Consider the following 20,689-nt stretch of genomic DNA (forward strand, 5'->3'; position numbering starts at 1 on the left):
AACTCACTTTATGTTATTGAATTATAGAATGTATATATTTATATAGCACCATGACTTACAAACCCAGAGCAGTTACTGACTATTCCCACTAGATGGCTCTTTGGAGAATCTTTACATTAGAATCATGGAATAATGGACTTTTGCATATTTGGAATAAAGTTAATGATTATTTCATCTACATTCATTATCACCTTACTGGAAACTGATGTGAAAAAGAGGCTAAGTTTCCAAGGTTTCTAGTCTAATACATTCAACAAATATTTTGAGCATCTTTTTGCCAAGTCTTACGCTAGGTACTGAAATTAAATTAAGCAGGATATATATATCTCACAAGTACAGAATATTAAGCAGAAATAATTTTACTTGTGCGGAGCTATATAAGTTTCCCAGTAGAAATCACAGCTGGACTGAATCAGGAAGGCTTAACTGAAAATTTCAAAGCATTTAAACCAAGTAGAAAATAATACTTCATGAAAAAAGTCCAGATACATAGATGCATTAATGATATTTTTAAATATTGAAAATATTTTAATAAACTGAAGCATAATAATATATGCATTATAAAAATGGTAGAAGATGAGATTAGTAAGAGTAGAGGGTGAAGAACCAAAGTCAAAATTGGGATTATATAATATAAGCAGTTTATTGTTTATTCTGTAGTGAAGGACCTCAAAGAAATTTACAGATGGGAATGAAATGAGAACATTTAAGTGTAGCCTCTATAAATTTGGGACTTCTCAAAATCTATACCATCAATTAATTTTTAGAATTGTATTTTAAGTGACTAAAATCTTTACTCAGTCTCTCCAGAAAAAAAAAAAAAATCCTGAGGGGGGAAAAAAGCAAACTATAAAAGAAAATGACCTTTAGACATCTCTCTCATTTTCAAAGTCTCACATGTCTGGCAAAAGCTTCTAAAATAGCAATGTTACTCCTTATTTTTATGCTCTAAGAGCTGGACATCTAGATTTTCCTTAAATGCCATTTTTATCATCCTCACTTCAGTTCTTTATGACTACATTCTTTTCTTTTCAGTTTTCTTTTGTTTTTTTTTTTCCCATTAAGTGTATGTTGAGCAACCAAAGAGGTTGAGAAAGAATGATTGAAAGATTTTGTTTCTAAAGGGTGACTTACAATCATCAGCCAACAACACAGAAAACATATATATGTTGTGGTGGTTTTGCTACGGAGTAACTTACTGTTATCCATTTACCTTCCTTTGGTTTTCTCTTGGTAAGATAAAGCTTTTAAAGTAGATCATCTCTTTGGCTGTTCGAGTTCTGTATTTTTTTTTAAATTTTAGAAATAATAATGTCACTGAAATGTCAATTGAGAGCCATCTTGGAGGACACTAATGAGCAGGCTTTTTACCTGGATCTTCTCTTGATGGGTTTTAGAGTATTATTGCTTCTTTTAAAAAATTATTTTAAGCAAGCTATGAACAGAAGAAAGAAAGAAAGAAAGAAAGAAAGAAAGAAAGAAAGAAAGAAAGAAAGAAAGAAAGAAAGAAAAGGAACACCTACCAATGTAACAGAATAGGGAGCCCAGAAATGAGCCCACATGTCGTATGGTCAAATGATTTTTCAAGAAATTTGCATTTGGGAAAGGAGAGTCACTTCAATACATGATTTTAGAGCAACTGTATATCCACATGCAAAAGAATAGAAAGGGATACTACCTCACACTGTACACAAAAATCCATTCAAAATGGACTGAAGACTTAAATGTGGGACTAAAAACCTTAAAAAAGTACTGGAAGAAACCAGAGGGAAACCACATGCCATTCATCTGGGCAAAGATATTCTGAATTTGATCTGAAAAGCACATTTGAGAAAAACAAAAATAGACAAATGAGATTATGCCAAAATAAAAAGTGCAAGAAGTGCTGCAAAGAAAACAGTGGTTTTCAAAGTTTATCTATGGATTGAGAGAAAATATATCCAACTTATATATTCAGTAAGGGGTTAATATTCAAAATATATAAGAGCAAGAAAAAATAATTTAAAAATAAACAAAGGAACTAAATAGACATTTCTCAAAGGGGACATACAAATGGCCAATGTGTGTGTATATATATATATATATATATATATATATATAAGAATTACTGTTCCTAATCACTAGAGAAATGCAATTAGAACTGTAATGAGATGTCATCTCATTCCTATAAACTGGCTATTATCAAAAACATGAAAGATAAGAAGTATTGCTGAGGCTATGGAGAAAAAGGGATCATTGCACATTGTTGGTGGAAATGTAAATTAGCACATCTTGTGGAAAATTGTATGGAGGGAGGTTCCTTTAAAAAAATAGAATTTCTATTGATCTAGCCATTCTACTCCTAGGTATTTACTCCCAATAATTGAAATCAGTATGTCAAAGAGATGCCTGTACTCTCATGTGCATAGAAGTTCCATTCACTATAGGCAAGTTATATAATCAACCTAACTGTCCCTCAACTGATTAATGAATAAAGGTGTGCATACATATTGGAATCTTTTTTTAAAAAAACAAAATAAGAAATTCTGTCATTTGTGAAAACTTAGGTTAATCTGGACAGCATTGTGTGGAGTGAAGTAAGCCAGGCACAGAGAAAAAGATACTACATGTTCTCATGTGTGGAACCCAGAACAACTGAACTCAGAAAAGAGAGTAGAATGGTAGTTAACAGAAGTTAGGGGATGGAAAAAGGGGCAAGTGGTGGTCAATGGGTGCCAGATCTCAAACAGAAGTATCTTTGAAATATATTGTACTAGCATGTTGAAGATAATTAAGAGTATTTTGCAGTTGAGAATTGCTAATAATAAATTTCAAATGCTCTTATCACAAAAAAATTGTTAAGTATTTGAGGTAATGAGCATGTCCCTAACTTGATTTAATTATTCCACATCATATTCATAAACTATAACATTACTTTGTACCCCATAAATATGTGATTATAAATTGTCAATTAATAATGCAAAAGTTTAAAAAATTGTTTTAATCTTCTTTTTAATATCTCATGTAAATTGTTATGGTTTGGATGTGAGGTGTACCCCCCAAAGCTCATATGTGAGACAATGCAAGAAGGTTCAGAGGAAAAATATTAGGATTGTGAGAATCTTAATTAATGTGAATAAAGGTGTTCACACATATTTGAATTAATCCCCTGATAGGGATTAACTGTGTTAATTGAAGTGGTAGGTTGTAGCTGGAGGAGGTAGGAATTGGGGGCATAGCTATGGGGTATATATTTTGTATCTGGAGAGTGGAGTCTCTCTCTTTGCTTCCTGACCACCATGTGAGCTGCTTCCCTCTGCTATACTCTTCCGCCATGATGCTTAGCCTCACCTTGAGCCCTGTGGAATGGAGCCAGCCTTCTCTGGACTAACACCTCTGAATCTCACAAATAAACTTTTCCTCCTTAAAATTGTTCTGGTTAGATCATTTAGTCACAGCTATGAAAAAGCTGACTAAAACAATTGGGTCCATTACTGAAAACATTAAAAATACAGTAAGCAAAATTCTAAAATCATAAGTCATCTAAACTTTTATTCTGAGAGATAATTCTGCTCATTATATTACTTGGTGATAGATGAGTAAAGAGAGATATTTACATGTATATATTTACTGAAACCTGTACATTTATATATAGTATCACCTCATACTTGTCTGAGTACATAACAAAACTCTCAGGCCAATACATTCATTTCCTCTTGTTGTTTCTGATGCTAGCAAGCATTCCCTTGTGGGGTAAACTGTCATGGAACTAGTCTCTATTGGTTGATATCTGGTTTGTTTGTTTTTTAAAATATATGTGATTTATTAACAGTATTGGGTGACTAGAAAGATGGTATTGTCTGAAATTGAAAATCTGTATGCGCATTTTTTAGGAAGGAATACACAGATACATTTTAAAAGTTGAATTGGAAGTAGGGCCAAATGTCCACCTTTGAAGGTTTGAATTTTCTAAGAAATCCCGAATTGGAGTTTGCATTTGGGATTTGGGAAGAATTAGCTTGTGGTGAGACCAGAAATTGAGACTTTGAGTTCCCTAAGCCAGAGGACAAAGGGGAGCAGCATTACATTGCAACAAAGAATCAAGAAACCAAAATTACATGCAGACCTGTTACAGCAGAGTTTTAGGTTATATCATATACAAATGCACAGCTGTAGCAATTTTATAAATAAAATGTGTATTTTATGAGAAATGTACTTCTCATGTGAAAGAGACTGTATATATGTGTATGTTTACATTTTGTTACTTGTGTGATTTGGTATATTGCATTTTGTTTTGTTTCAAACCTAAGGGAAATCTTGCAAAATCTTGTCCAAATTATTTTTTTTCTAGTTATTAAGGTTATAATCTTATGGATTTTGTGACAATGATCTATTTATTCAAAACTACACAAATTAGCCAATGTAAATTGAGCCAGACATATACCTACCTATTTGCTGTTTCCTAATGCCATATATAGCTACTACTTGAAACAAACTAAATTCATCTATAAGATTAAAGAGGTTACATATTTCAGTAAATAGCCATAAAAAAAGAGAGGAAAACTTGTAGGGTCATTCATTTTATCTAATAATGTATGCAGGACCACATGTATCTCTGCTATGGATATTAGACACAGAGGTTCCCAGGGTTGTTTCTGTTTCTGAGATTCTGAACATAAGGAAATTGTTTCTAAAATTTTCCCAGTGTTTTCTAATCTCTTCCTCTCATGTCAGGAAATTACTCATTAGTGTAGCCTAAAACTTGCTTGATTCAATTTAAATAATGGTAACACAGAGCTAAGAAAATACTATCAAGAGTGATTTTCTAGCTAGATGTGGTGGTACATGCCTGTAATCCCAGTGAAGGGAGCCTGAGGCAGGAGGATTATAAATTTGATGCCAGCCTCAGCAACTTAGGCCCTTAGAAACTTAGACTTTATCCCAAACTCAAAAAGTAAAAAGGACTGGTTCAATCCCCAGTACCCCAAACAAGCAAATATCAACCAAAAGTGGTTGTCTCCCATGTCCATTTTATACATACCTACATGGACACAAGCATGCACATATATTCACCTCATAAATTTCCAATCTCCAATTCCCTATATTATACATTCTAGTTATTTTCTTTTTCATATTCCTTTTAATGGTATTGCAATTCTTTGTGAGGGCAGGAGAAAATATGTTCACATATTGACTATCAAATACTCAGAAATGTGCCTTGTAGATCTGGGGATGTACCTCAGTGATAGAGTGCTTTTGCATGCGGGAGGTCCTGGGTTCCATCCCTAGAGACACACTTATACACACACACACACAAAAAAAAATGGTGAGGGGAATAAAGAAAGAACAGTATCCTGGAAACCCAGCATATCCCTGGCTGTACGCGTCTGCCATAGTTGAAGGCTGGATACCATGAAGCATCTTTTTTGCAAGACCGGAAACATAATAGTCTTTCAATTGGCAAGTTGGATGCGTTTTTACATATTAAGTGAACTTTACTTTGCATTATAAATGGTGAAGGCCTAGAAGTAATTTCTATGCAAGTCATGGAAATCTTTATCTACACAAGACACACTCCTATAAAATTAAAGTTCTGCTCAAATAACTTTTCTTTTGAGTGATGATTCACAAGAGAAAGAAGTTCTACTTTTGAATTAACTAGCCCTATCCATTCAGTAAATACTTTGGCTGAGAAAATTCATCCTTTTTTTTTTTTTTTTTGTATTTTCCAGTATTATTTGTCTTTTAGAGATAAACAGAGAAAAAAAAGTAAGGGGGGGAAGGAAGGGAAGGACAGAAAACGAGGAAGAGGAGAAAGAGAGGAAAGGACATTTAGGAAACTTCTACTATGTTTCAGTGTACCATATACATATGTATTTATGTCAGTTACAGTTATACTGCAAGGTAGCCTTATTACATGATCCTTTAACAAAAGTTAGTGTTCAGGTTTTAGTGCCAACTTAAGATTTTGACATAAATTGTTTGTTACCTGTTTAGTTTCTGAAAAAAAAAAAAAAAAAAAACTCCCTTAATGCACGTGAGTACATTATCCACTTTCCCAATTAGATGTCTCCCTCTAGCTTATCATTTCCTGCATTTTCCAATATCCCCATGGGGCAGGAAATTAGGCAGCTGGCATTCCTACTGCTTTACTGAAAACTATGGAGGAAAAAACACAAGGACATGTTAGGTAGCTTCCTAAAATCACATAAGCAGTAGTGAGATTACTGGAAATTGAATTTAGGCCTCTGACTTTCTGTTGCCCATATCTCTGAGCACTAAGACATTTTCATAAATTAAGTACAAAGAAGCTGGGTTAATGGAACCAGGGAGATAAATTCTAAAATTATTCCCTTTTGTGTTTGAAACTCAGTATGTTTTAAATAGAGTTGTGTGTTTGTTTAATTGATTTTTATTTGTTAATACTCTCTATACTGCCTTTTAGATTAGAAAAGAATGATAATTACATATGAATTTGGTTCACTTCTAACTGACTTGTAGCCAGTTTTCATCATTGTAAACAGACTGATGTAATCTATATGAATTCAAATGCTGTGTTGAAGTGATTTTTATAAAACAATTATATAGATAATTCAGATGTGATATAGCAATTATTGACTCTTTGTTTGTTTTTTGCAGTCACAATATGGAGCTTCAGTTTCTGCCAAGCCCGAACTACCCCTCTTTTACACTCCTATTGATCTGGTGGACATTAGTGTGGAAATGGCTGGATTGAAGTTTATTAATCCTTTTGGTCTTGCTAGTGCAACCCCAGCTACCAACTCATCAATGATCCGAAGAGCTTTTCAAGCTGGATGGGCTTTTGCCTTGACCAAAACTTTCTCTCTTGATAAGGTAAGAATATATTTTTGAAGTCATGCCTAAATGTATAGTATGTACTTTAATTAAGGCATAAGTAATATATAATGTGAGTATAATGACCAAGATATAATAATTATTAAACTATTAACTATATATTGTCATAACACAATAGGCTTTAACTTCCTTTCAGCCAATCTATTCTGTGGAAGCAGGGGTATCGCATATATTTCTCATATTGTATTGTATAGGAAGCATCAAAAGTATAAATATTATAAAAGTGACTTTTCACTTAACCATACACTCTTCATTTTTTCTTTATTGAAACACATGAAAATTATACATATTAATAGAATACTATGTAATGTTTTGATATATGTATATGTTGTGTAATGTTTAAATCAGGCTAAATATATCTATCTCTTCGAATATTTATGGTTTCTTAATGGTTAAAATAATCGAATTTCTTTCTTCTTTTTTCAAATATACAGTAAATTTTTGTTTTCTATGGTCATCCTACTATGCAATGTAATACTCCAGAACTTCTGTCTAACTGTGGCTTAGTATCCATTAATCAACCCTCCCTGTCCTTTCTCCTTTTCTCCGACACTCTTCAGCCTCTGGTAACCACCATTCTACCCCCAGTCTCTATGAGATAAACTTTTTTAACATTTGAGTGAAATCATGAAATACATGTTTGCTTATATCTAGCTTATTTCTCTTAATGTAATGATCCCTAGTACCACCCATGTCATTGCATGGATGAAAATGATAGGCTATCCTTCATTTTATGGATGAACAGTATATTCCATTTTACATACTACCAATGGACTTAGGTTGTTCCCATTTCTTGATTGCTGTGAATAGTGCTGCAATGAACATGGAAGTGCCGATGTTTTGGACATATTGATTTTGTTTTAGATATATAACAAATACTAGGATTACTGGATTATATGTTAGTTCTATTTTTAATTGTTTTTTGACATTATTGTTTTGTGATTTTTAGATGTGTGTACATATGCTTCAACTTGAAGTTAAGGAGACCACAAACTTGGTTTATACAAAATTCTGGGGTCCAGTTAATGTATAAAGAATCCCTCACTATAGTTGTTAGTGTTTGTAATAAGATTCCTCATGATTTTGAATATAGTAAGTTTTTCAAATAAACAGATACCCTGAGTTTCATGAGATATTATCAGTCTACCCAGACCACAAGTGGACATACTTAGTAGGAAATAAACTACATATTAAAGTTGAGATTGGTTATCTGAAGTACACAAACCATATATATGCATTTTTTTCAGAGTAGGACCATTTAGCAGTGGAATGTGATATCCATAGACAGCTTTAAATCAGAAGACAAGAGCAGAATTTAACATTTCTTAGGCCATTTATTGATAAAAATTTTAGTTGCTAAGCCATTCAATGTATTTAGTACTAACTGGTAGTTAGTTATAATTAATGTATAAGAATGTGTGAATCTAGCAACTAAGAAAAGAGTATCATTATTTAAAACAGCCTTATCCTTAGGCAAAGAAAATAATAGAGAACAAACATGCCCCATTAAGCACATTCTCTCCCTCTTTCTTCTCTTACTAGGATCAATAGCTAGCATTATTATGGGTAAAACATTACAGCTGTCTTCCTCTGACAGCTTTACAAGATGCTATGTATAAGTGTGGTCAAGAAAATCCATAGAATCTTCAAAACTTAGAAAAATCAGTGCTGAGAAAACATATTTCTTAAAGATTTTTATATTTAAATACAAAGAGGGTTTTATTCAAATAAATCAACTGACTCTTTAGAAAGCCTTTCATTAAACAAAGTGTAAAAATGAACAGAATAAACTGGATTCCACTTTAGAATATCATGAATAAATTATTTACAATCTTGTAGAATATTAATAGTATATTTGTCTTTTTTTCAACCCATCCTTTAAGAGTTACTGGAGAACTGTAATCAAATGTTCAATCTGTTGAGGAAAACAGTCTCAGATAGCATTGAATAACTATACCTGTTATGCTATTTTAGAATACATATGTGAAAACTGAGATAGGTGGTTTAAACAGGTAGAAGTGAAGAATTAGGCAAAAAGGAATTTGCTTTGGATTTTCTTTGCTTGCAGAAATTGAGTTCTGATTAATCAGAAACATCAGTCTTTCCTCTGTTGGTGACATGCATTGATTTGTGATGCTGTGTCTTTCAGTAACCCGGGAGCACTTGCCTTTATTAGGATCACCAGCAGAAATAAATGTGGAAGCTAACTTTCTCCTAAACCTCCAATTTAAATTTAATCTATCAATTCAGAAGTCTGTGATGCTGGTTCAAAAGGGGAGTTATGAACAAATGCAAATTAAATTTGGCACATGAAACATAATGAAGGGGGGCTTTTCAGACTTCCTACTTTACTTCTTTTGATAGTGAATATAAAAAAATAATGTGCAAAGACTATTTTAAACACATTTTGCTGATTTTAAATGACAAAAATAACGAAGCTACCTTGCATTTATATAATGTCATTTTCAAAAAAGATCACTTCCTATACATAAGTATGCAGAATATCCCATTTTCCTGATAAAGAACTGTATTTGTTTTTTTTATATTGTCCCTAATTAGTGATTAAATGTTACACATATATAATTATGTATTATGAATTTCTTACTGATGAAATGTTGTAGCATACACCATTTTATTTGTTTTTTTTTCTGCAGACTTTTACCAAAGACATCTATTAAAGCATTATATGTACTATACATTTGTGTGACATTATAGCATACCAATTGAGATTAGTCTTATTATAATTTATTATGCCAATTCAAGAATCTATTTAAAATGTATTAAAATTCAGAATCTTGACATTTGAAATTTGGATGCTTTTCATATGACAAAGGTTAGTCTATAGAGTTTTGTTATCATATGAAATATTAATATTTCACAATACAGTTTTGATGAAGTACAATTTGCCAAGGCTGCATATGATAAAGAAATTAAATGCTTACCAAGGGAGTTCAGTAAAAAATTAGAGCCCTGCCTGAACATCTGCTGGAAATTTTATTATCCTGTCCTACTGACAGTGTGGCTCCCTTGTTTTTCTAGATTGACAGCTGAATATTGCACTGATTTCTGCAGCAAATACGTTTAGGTGAACTTTGTTTCCCTTTTTTTTTTTGTGGGAGTTCAGAACATGCTTTTGATTTTCATCCTATATTTTTTTTTTATACTCTTGACATTTGTAGATGCCAGATTGAGGTCTAATACGCTGTAGCAACGATAGACCATTGACTTACAGTGAAATGCCAGTTGATATCTCAGTAAACAGAAATATTATTATTCTTTACTGTGCAGTCTGTATAAAAACTGTATGTGCTTTCTTTAGGGAGGCAAATGATCAGATTTTTAATGTCAAATATAAAAAGATCTATGTTTGCTTTTGTGTTAAATAACATCAAAGATGGCTTTTATTAACTATATTGTTCCATTCCAAATCAGTCTAAAATTTTCCCAAAATAACTAAATTGCTTTTCTTGATATTCTATTTATGATTTTTAAGAATGATAAAATAATATTTAAAATAAAATTATATTGCATAAATAAATATTCAGTTCAAGTTTAAATTAAAAAGATGGGAGAGAAATCAACCTGACAAACCTAATTAAAGCTAAATTAACATAACAAAACAGAGGTGCTCTTTTTAACTAGGAATACTAGAAATGTTTTGCACTTCACATAAAATAATCCCATGATCTCTGTTCACATTATATTGATAGGAAATGGATCAAAACGTTTTGTTTTTATTAATCATGTCTCTGAATTGTGTCCTGAGAACTCATATTCTGTATTCCAAATGTATATATATGTTGTAATTTTTAGTAAGAAAAAGTCTTGAATGAATATGTAACATTGTAATAAATATTAAATGATTAGGTAAATAGGTAGGTAAAATGGGTCTCTAATACATAAAATACAGAAAACTAAAAACCCCAAAATATTTAAGACTCTTCATTATTTCTTTGGTGTCAAAGTATTGACCGTAGCTGTTTCTGTAAAATACAACCTTATACTACACAGCACAATGCTTACTTTATAGGAAGGTTTGATAAATGTTTCATGAATATTCATTGGATAAATGAATTAATAAATGAATAAATAGATTTTTGTCACCAGCATATTGAGTTTTTTCCCCAGCCATATGAACAGATAGTTAACACATAAAACAATTGACTATTCTGAGTATTGATCTAAATCAAAGGTGAAAAGGCCAATTCAAAAATTTTCATATTCTATGTTGTTTCTGTAATACATCTGTACCAGTCTAAAGATGAAAATGTCAGTGAAATTTCTACATGCATGGATTATACTTTAAGACTTCGGTTTTTGAATAAGCCTTTAAAATGCAGAGGATTATTGAGAAAACAGAATAAGTACCACATATTAGGAAAAGACATAAAAATCATCTGGCCCAATTATGTAAGCTCATGCATCAGCAGTCCTGACAGAAGAAATGTCACCTGCTCATGGACACTTATAGTGACATGGAATATACTACATTTTTAAGGCGATGCAGCCTGTGATAGCTATGGAAAGATCCAAATCATCCTTCTCATGAGTTTCATCTATGTTTTATCTATAGTTCTGCTCTCTGTAATATTACGTAATGAATTAGTGCAACTTAATACAAATAAATTGATTTTAAAACACAGTCTGCCCACCCCCAGTAAAAAAAAAAAAATACCCTAAAGAATGGCAAACAATTATTGACAGAAAGTATAGTGTACAGAAAAGAACTTTGGCCTGGGAGACTCTAGTTTCTATGCAAAGTTGCTTCTAGATCACTATTGTGAACATATTGTTCAACAGTATAGGTTGTTATGGTTTGCCATAGTTGTCATTGTTATTCACATATTCACTACCATTTATCCAGTGCTTAGAATGCACAGACTAAATGTTTTTCATAATTTATCTTGTTTAATTTACACAATATCCCTGTAAGCTAGATATTGTTTTGTTTTCAGATGAAGTAATCGGCTGAGAAATTTAAATAAATTACCCTGGACTTAGCACAACTACCTATTTACTCACAATCATATATGTTGGAAATTTGGGCTGAGCTCATGTGAACAGCTCTTCTGCTTCACATTGTGTCTTCAGGGCTCATTCATGCATTTGTAGTCCTCTGGTGGATGCCTGGGGACTGGCAAAATATTGTAAGGAATCTGGAGCCTCAGGTGGGATTGCTGTAATTGCTGAGTTCCTCTCTGTCTCTTCACTGTCTTTCTTTCCTTATGGTGCTTCATTATCAAGAAGGCTAGTTTGGACTTGTTCACAAGGTAGTAGCAATGTTCTAAGGGGAACAAGAATGGAAGCTATAAGACCTATTGAGATGAAGACTCTAAAGCACTCAGTGTGCTCCTACCATATTCTTTTGATCAAAGCAAGTCACAAAATCAGTTTATATTCAAGAAATATAAACCATCCATTATTGACAAAAGAATCACAAATAATATCACAAAGGGACAGGAATACAGATTCTAACCACCTTTCCAAACAGTCTTCACTTGTCCTCTACTAATAATAATTTTATATTCTGCCCACAAGCAAAAGTACATCCAACTCTTTCTAAGAAACTAAAATACCTTGATTAATGACATTAGGCTGAACTTCCATGACCTTGTGACCTCACTGGGTCCCAATGCATCTGAAGTTACTTTGAAACAAGTTATCTGTTCCCCATACTCCCAACATAAAACACCATGGTCAAGCAAACCACACTACTCTCATTCAGGAATAGGAGAAATGGAAGACACATAGCATTCAAATGTCTATAGCAATTTTGAAATAGTTTAGCACTTTTTCAGGGCTCTGAACTCTAGGGATGGGGGAAGTTTCTATTTAGGATCCAGTTCTGCTCCCTGGTAGTGATTTCTTCATTTATTTTTTTTAATTGTTGTTTTAGTCCTCACTCACAGTGGATGTCCTATTTTCTTATTTTCTACCTAAGATTCTACTAGAACCTGCCTGGAATCATCCTAAAGTTATAACAGTCTTACTAAAACATTCTTGATGTAATATTTACTGTAAGGTAATTTCCTTTGAAAATCTTTTTTTTTTCATATAGGAGAGACTTATAATAAAGAATAGCTTTATTTTCTAGCTCAGCCAGCACTGGCACTTTTTGACTTGGTCTAAGTTTTGTTTAGCAAATTAAATATATCCTCCTTCAGCTCTTTATTTTCATATTATACTTGGTTATATACATTCTACTGATACTTCCAACATTCTGTCTAGAAATTTTCTTTGTCAGATCCATAAATGCATTAAGTATGTTTTATATTTTTGAATTATCCCCAACAATGTTTTTGGCTCTTTCCCCAGCCCCCAGTAAAAATTTTCTTAGCACATTTTAAGCCTCTGCAAACAGTTTGTTCGACATTTTTCCAGCATTTACTAACAGCCTACTCTTGGTTTTTCAAGCTTCTGCCTAACTCACAATCTCAAAGACAATGCTACACATTTTTAAATTTGCTATGCTAGCAAGAATAAAGATTGTTGTATCATTTCTCTACTATTACATATCATATTATCCCACAATTTAGTTCGAAACAGCAATAAGTTACTTTCTCTGTTTCTATAGTTTGGCAATGCTGTCAGGGCTCAGGGGATTGGCTAGCCCTTGCTCCACTGGTGTTACTAGTTTTCACTCATGTATTTGCAGTCACTTGACAGACTGGCTGGTGGTGGACTGGTGACTGGCTCTTCTTCCACAGTCTGAATCCTCAGTTGGCATGGCAAGTCCATTATCTCCATATGGTCTTATCTTCAAAGTGGCTATACAGGGCTTATTCACAAGGTAGTGTTACTGGTTCCAAAAAGGCCAGAGGAGAAATTCCAAGTGGTTTTGACGCAGAAGCTTAGAAGAAGCACAATCCAGTTTTCATTGGGTTCTATTGATAGGGCAAGTCAAAGCCAGATCAGAATGAAAAGGCATGGCAATAGCTCCTCCTATTAAAAGGCTGAAACCTACCATATCAAGATTTGAACCAAGATCTGTTTGATACAAGTTGTAGCTTTCTCCACTATTGTAGGATTCTTCATAATTTATCATTTCAGAACCTTGTTACTTTGTCCCAAATGAAGGTTGTTTGCATCAGTGTTCTGCAGAGACCCAGAGTTAAGTAGATCAAGGACACCAAGGGCTTTCCTCCTGTGGCAGTACAGTACCTGGCTATACTTACATTTCTATTGAGAAATACATAGAAACTCCAGTGAGAAAGAGAGCATTTTGATTTACAACCTTTGAGAATCCACAGTCATTCCATGCCAATTCCCTGTGCTGCTCTTCTCCAGCCACATTGGCCTTCTTTTTAGTTTTCCAACATGGCAACTTCCATTCTTCAGGGATGTTTTCCTTGGTTACTCTTTCTGGAATGTTCTGCTGTCAGATCTTTACATAACCAGTTTTTGCATCTGATTTTATTCTCAGATTAAAATTTTCTCCTTGGAGAAGCCTTTGCTGACCATTCAAAACTAAGCCTTTTGTGCTACATTATACTGGTGTTTTTTTTCTTCACTGTACTTTATACTGTATAAAATGGCCATGCTCTTGATTATTTATTTGTGTGTTTGTTTTCTGTTTTAGCCTCTTGAAGTAGGCTCCATAAGAAAGGGATATTGTGTTTCTTGCTCACTATTGCATGACCAGTGCCAAGAACAAGGTCTGGCAGATAGGAAGGACTCAATGCATACTTGTTAGGTGAATGGATAATTACAGGATTCTAATTTGGACCACAATTCCACATGACAGCTTTTCAGTTTCTTAGAGACAGCTCTCATGCTGTATCCATAAGCCTTTTCTTTTTCCGTTCTAAATAGTCCTGTTTTACTTCTCATAATAAGTTTTGCACACTTTTTACCATGTAGGTTGTCTGTTCCCCCATGTGGATTTCAAGGAAGTTGTTTCAGTCCACATTATCTTAATTGAGAGGGAGTTGTGCCTCAATTTGCACAAATTGCACAAATTACCAGCACCTATCAACCAGACATGAATTGAAGAATACCATTTTTAGGACAATAAATGATAAAAGTAATATTTAAAGCTGAAAGTTTTATAAATATGTTATGTAATATTTTGGAGCCTGGCTAATTTTCTTTGGATTATAAAACAGAGTATTACATTTACTTCTGTAACTTATTTTTGAAGGTTTTATTAGAAGTAAAGATCTGGATATTTTTAAAACATTAAATCAAACTGATTTATTTTATTATTATCAATAATTTCTGTTACTTCATCATAAAGTTCTGTGAAACAATACACGAATAATAGTTCATGGTGTTGTTTTTACTATATTGCTAGCTTCAAATTTTGTACATAGTTGATTTCTCTTCACTGTATAATATTGTTCTCCTGATATATAGTTATACATTAACTAAAATTAACTAAGCAGTTATAATTATTTAAACAGAATTCATGTAAATTCACGTTGTAGTCTTTTAACATGCTAGAAACCAAAATGATTTCCTTTTACCAAGAGTTTGCAACCTAACTAGTTCCTTCGAGTATTATTTAGACTTTCATTATTAAAATTTATAAAATTGACTTATTCTCAAATGATAAAGGATGAGTTTATTAAAAGGCACAGTTCACATGTACTAGCTTTGTAGGAGTTTTAATCGAGCGTTTAATCCAGTGTTTACTATTGTTTATCTGGCTCTTCTGTGATGGCACATCTTCTTAACAACAAAAGAATGTATGTGTGTGCTTATATAAGTGTGTTTTTGCACACTCACTCACCTGAGTATGTCTTCAGTATACAAGCTAAATCTTTCAAAGGAGAATCATAAATACACAATTGTGTCTCTCCAAAGTTCTAAATTAATTTTTCTTGCCAGTTACACCATGTTTGCTGGACTTAGTTCATTAAATGGAAGTATAAATTAAGTTGTTTGCAAGCACAAAGTAATATATTTCTAATACTAAGTAAAATTCTTTAATAATGGCCAAAGTGATAATTGTGAACGTGCACATGGTTAAAGTTATTCAAATCGCTCTAAATAATTTTTTATACTTTATTTCAAATTTGGGCTAGTTGACTATAAAGCAGACTAATCAATTTTCCAATATAATTACATCCTCACTTCTTCTCTGTTTCAGGCTGTGATTTCACACTTGTTAATTAGTTAATCATTTTGATAGAGAGGACAAGGTGAGATTCAAATAGACTTTTTAATAATAGAAATTTATGTGTTTAATTTTGATTCAGGTTAGCTGGTAGATGAACCTACCTTGTAATGGAAAATACCTCTTATTCAGTCAGCTTGCTTGCTTCCTTTCACTTTCTCTCTCTATCTTTCCTTCCACACCCTCTTCTCTCTTTCCAAACTGAGATTAAACCCAACAGTGCTCTACCACTGAGCTACATCCTGACAAAACATAGCCATTTTATTTTGTTTTGAGACAGAGTCTTGCTAAAGTGTACAAATTGACCTTGAACTTGTGATCTCCTGCCCCAGACTCCTGATTAGCTGGGATTATAGGGCTACACCACCACACCCAATCTTTTTTTTTTTTTTAAGAAATTGGTCAAAGTTAATGGGAAATTATCATAATTATTACTAATGGAAATTTCCTGAAAATATAGTCCTGCTGTTTGAGAATGTGATTTTGTCCTTATGCTGTCTCACATAATTATTTTGCAGATTTTAAATTTGACTAGTTAAAAGTCTCCATATTCTGGATATATGTAGATGAAGCAATCTTTGGTTGTAATTAAGATGGATTGAATTCCATAATACTTTCCTTGCCTTTGTATTTTCTTTATTGCTTTTTAACAAGGTTCTAGTCATTACTATGTAGGCATATTCTTAATCCTTCTTAAAAAATACTTTATAAAACCATGATTACTCCACTGTCATTTTTTTTTATAAAGAACCTACCTACATTGGCTATTTTGTTACAAGATTTATTCAAATCTTAGTACTATTATAGTTCTCCTTATACTTCATTTTCTTATAGAACTTGCAATGTGATTCATATTCAGTCACCACTTTTCTGAAATAAGATGCATAAAAAAACAAGATAACATTAATAACTCAAGGAAGTTACTGATATGTTAGAGTCAGTCAGCTGCCCTGTAAGATACCCACTAATTTTTTTTTTTACCCTACATCCTCCTCTGCTTCTTTTTCTTTAGCTCAGCTGACTGCCCTTTGCATCATGCTCTGCTTATTCATTTGCATGTTTTCCCACAATATCTCATGTTTGGAACAGATTTTAGCTTCTCTTCTGCCAAATTCACCCTCTATTAATGTTAAAATTTCCCTTAAAATGTCATTAAATAAAGTGTTAAGTTAAGGTTATTCACTAAACTCAATGCAACTGAAATATTTCACCAATTCCCTTTATTTCCTTTAAAAAAAAAAAAATCTCATTCACTCAAACGTTTCTTAGGCACTGCCTGGGATTGTGTGTGTGTGTGTGTGTTACTCTTTGTTATAGAGAACCTAAACTCTACCTCAGAAAGTGTGTGCATTATGATGTTAACATAAGGCAACAGAAAGTTTTTTGACTGAAATGTTGCTTAATAAGCAGCATCCCCAATCCCTTTTTTTTTTTTTTAAACAAGAAAATTAACTTCACATTTGACTTGTGTCTTTATTTGGGACAGAAGGTGTAGCAGTGGATATCTATCATGAGGGTGCCAAGAATATTTAAAATTCAGCATAGTCATAAAATGGCATAAGCACTTGTAGAGACAATAGGGACTTCCTGTTATCTGGGGATTTCAATGTGATTGTTTAGATAAGAGGGACTATGAAGAGGTTTTAAACAGAGGGTTTGCATAATTCAACTTGGAGGCCATTGTTGATCACAGCACATCTCCATTCACTGTTTTAACAACTTTCAGTTCACCCCTCCTGAAGATTCTTTTCTGATAAAACAGCTTTATTCAGCAGGTTTATGTTTCTATCATCTTTACCTTGGTTTTACCATTCCTCACTCATAAGAAGGCATCTTATACTCTTCTAATATTTAAAGACCACTGACAACACGTGTCCTCTGTAGCTGTGTTAATTAATTGCTCTTTCTCCACATTCTGGGCTTGTATAGAGTCTTACTAAATTGATACAAGATAGAAATGATTCTTTAAAAGTTGGCTAATTTTTCCTTGTCTAATATAAGCTTCTTGAAGTCAGGTTCTATGACCTTCAGGCCTTATGAATGAAGGGATCTATAGCACTGCTGATTGAGTACTTCCCTGTTTAGCAATAATATGGAAATCAAATTGATAAATTTTACTAGCATGAAAACTATTTTCACATTCTTGGTAAATATAATTTTATACAATGCCGATATTCTTCTTAAAGAGACAGACATTCTTGTAGGCACATTCAAACATTCTTCAAGCATTCTTCAAACATTCTTCCGGTCTCTTGGGAACTCCCCCATGGTTCTTTGGAGTCTTTCTTTGGTCGTGGCTTACTCCCTGCACAACTTGTGGGAGCACACTGAACACTCTAACTTTCCTCTGCTGAGATTTGTTTGCTTTTCTCTATAGTAGAGCTTGAGACCTCATAGCATCTTATTTTATAGGGGTCCTTTACCAGAGGAAAATCTTACATGTCCTTTATCCTGACAAATCCTAGAATGCAGGTTTGTTGTCATAAAGGTACATTTCTTTGAGTTCATCTTCTAGCAGTTGTCAAGTGACACCTCACCTTTTAGATATATCAAGCAGATTGGGACACAGTACACTGTGAGCCATCTCTCCAAAGTGGAAAAGAAGAACTGCAGGGTGCCCATATGAAGTGTACTGAGTGATCTGTTTAATCCTTGACTTGCGACTTGGGATGGCAGAGGGACTCAGAACACACCATTAGCGTACTCCAAAGAAATCATTTCATTAATCACTAATGTCCTTAACTTTTTGTGTATCCTTATTAGAACAAAGGGTTTTTGTCATCCACCTGGATGTTACTGCAAGGGGAAAATTTATTTTTGTAGCTTATTTCAGTATTCCTTAAAGTCTCAGTGAAAATGTACAGTCTTATACTCTTTTGATATCTAGGTCAAAATTTAATTATTGACAACATTAATTATATGAAAAGGCATTATTAAAAACCTTACATTTCATAAAAGTTCTCTTATATTGAATCTTTTTTCTAGATTTTGTTTGTATCATGTAATTTTTTTTTAAATGGCAGCAGGTATCATTCCAGGTCTTCCAAGAAGCAGTTGCCAAGATGAAACTAAATATGTATTTATTAGTGAAATCCCTATGGGATAAATTATGGAGGGAGGTGAGGAAGGTTGGGAGCCATAAGATAACAATACAAGTCTGGCTCTGAGTAAAAGAAATAGAAGGAAGGTTTGAGGGAGGCATCCAAGAATGGCTTGCACTCTAAGCACACTTGATCAAAACTACTGAGGAGTCTTTGTGTCTCTTGGAGATGGCTGTTTAGTATTCCTGCCCTGTTCAGTCATTGGCTGAGCCATGGGAAGTACAGCTGCAACACAAATGCAAGACAGGCTTTAGAGCATTACAGCAGGATCCATTTCTTCCTTGTGTTTCTGGTGGTTGTAATTCTTGCCATAGGATATGGTAGTTTTTTCTCATCTGGGGGGAATATTCTAAGAACCCCAACAGATAATTTCAAACTCTAAATATACTGTGTTTTTACCCCATACATGGTTACCTATGATAGAATTGAATTTATAAGTTAAACATAGTATCATATTAACAAAAATAATTATTAATAACAGAACAATTTAAACAATAATACAAAAAAAGTTAAATGATTGTGGTCTCTCTCCCTCTTGAAACATCTTATTGTACTGTACTTGTTTTCTAATTGTGATGATGTGAAATGATACAATACATACATGATGAGATAAAGTGAAGTAAGTCACATAGGTATTATATTGTTGACTTCTACACAAAGGTTACTTGAACTAAAGCACCAAGATACCATGATAGTCAATCTTATATTCCAGTAACCAATGGAGAGGTAGTATATACAGCATGGATACTCTGGACAAAGGGATGATTTATAGCCTGGACACGGTAAAGCTGAATGGCATGAAATTTTATCAAGCTATTCAGAATGGTGTGTAGCTTAAAACTTATGCTGGGTGCAGTGGTGCATGCCTGTAATCCCAGTAGTTTGGGAGGCGGAAGTAGGAGGATTGCAAGTTCAAAGCCAGCCTTAGCAATTTAGCAAGGCCCAAAAAAACTTAGCAAGACCCTATCTCAAATAAATAAATAAATAAATAAATAAATAAAAAGAAAGTACTGCAGACATGGTAGTGTGGTTAAGTGCCCCAGGGTTTAGTCCCCAGGACAAAAACTAAAAACAAAGAAATTTATGAATTATTTATTTAGTAAATAATTTAATCTTTTAATATTTTTGGCCATGAATGATAATGGGCAACTGGAAACACAGAAAATGTAACTGTGACTAAGAGTCTTCTACTGTGTTTGGATCTTCTAAAATACTCAGCATAAGACAGGCAGCCACTTCATTGTATATAGTTTTTATATGGGGAAATAAAGAAAACTGGCATTAAATTTTGAAATTTTTTATTGATCATTATGAAAGGAAGTATGGTTGTATATACAACAGGGAACCAGAAGTAGCTGAAATTCTCTTGTTAAGTATTTTTAAATGAAAATAGAGAAACAAGCTTGCATGCAGACAGCTGGAGGGGTAAAATATATACTCTTAAATTTTAAATTGTGTTTTTCATGGTAAATTCTACAGTAGTTATTATTGAAGTATTACAATGGCCTCTTTTTGTTTGAAGAATTTTTAACCCCTTTTAAGTAATAGGAGTGTAAAATTATTTAACTTCTCTAAACTTCAGCATGTTCACTTATAAGATCAGACCAGAATTTTT

At 33.1% G+C, this 20,689-nt stretch overlaps 1 protein-coding gene across 2 annotated transcripts in view; it reads left to right on the forward strand.

The window, feature by feature from the left end:
* The window catches only part of DPYD (dihydropyrimidine dehydrogenase), an 824,864-nt gene that overhangs the window by 407,337 nt on the left and 396,838 nt on the right, over nt 1–20,689 (forward strand). For both annotated transcript variants that reach the window (XM_081305920.1, XM_081305921.1), the window contains one exon: nt 6,619–6,834. In XM_081305920.1, coding sequence (XP_081162046.1) covers nt 6,619–6,834 — 216 coding nt within the window. The remainder of the gene's footprint in view (nt 1–6,618; nt 6,835–20,689) is intronic.

This window comes from Spermophilus citellus (assembly GCF_964194105.1).
Source record: "Spermophilus citellus genome assembly, chromosome: 9".
NCBI lineage: Eukaryota > Metazoa > Chordata > Mammalia > Rodentia > Sciuridae > Spermophilus > Spermophilus citellus.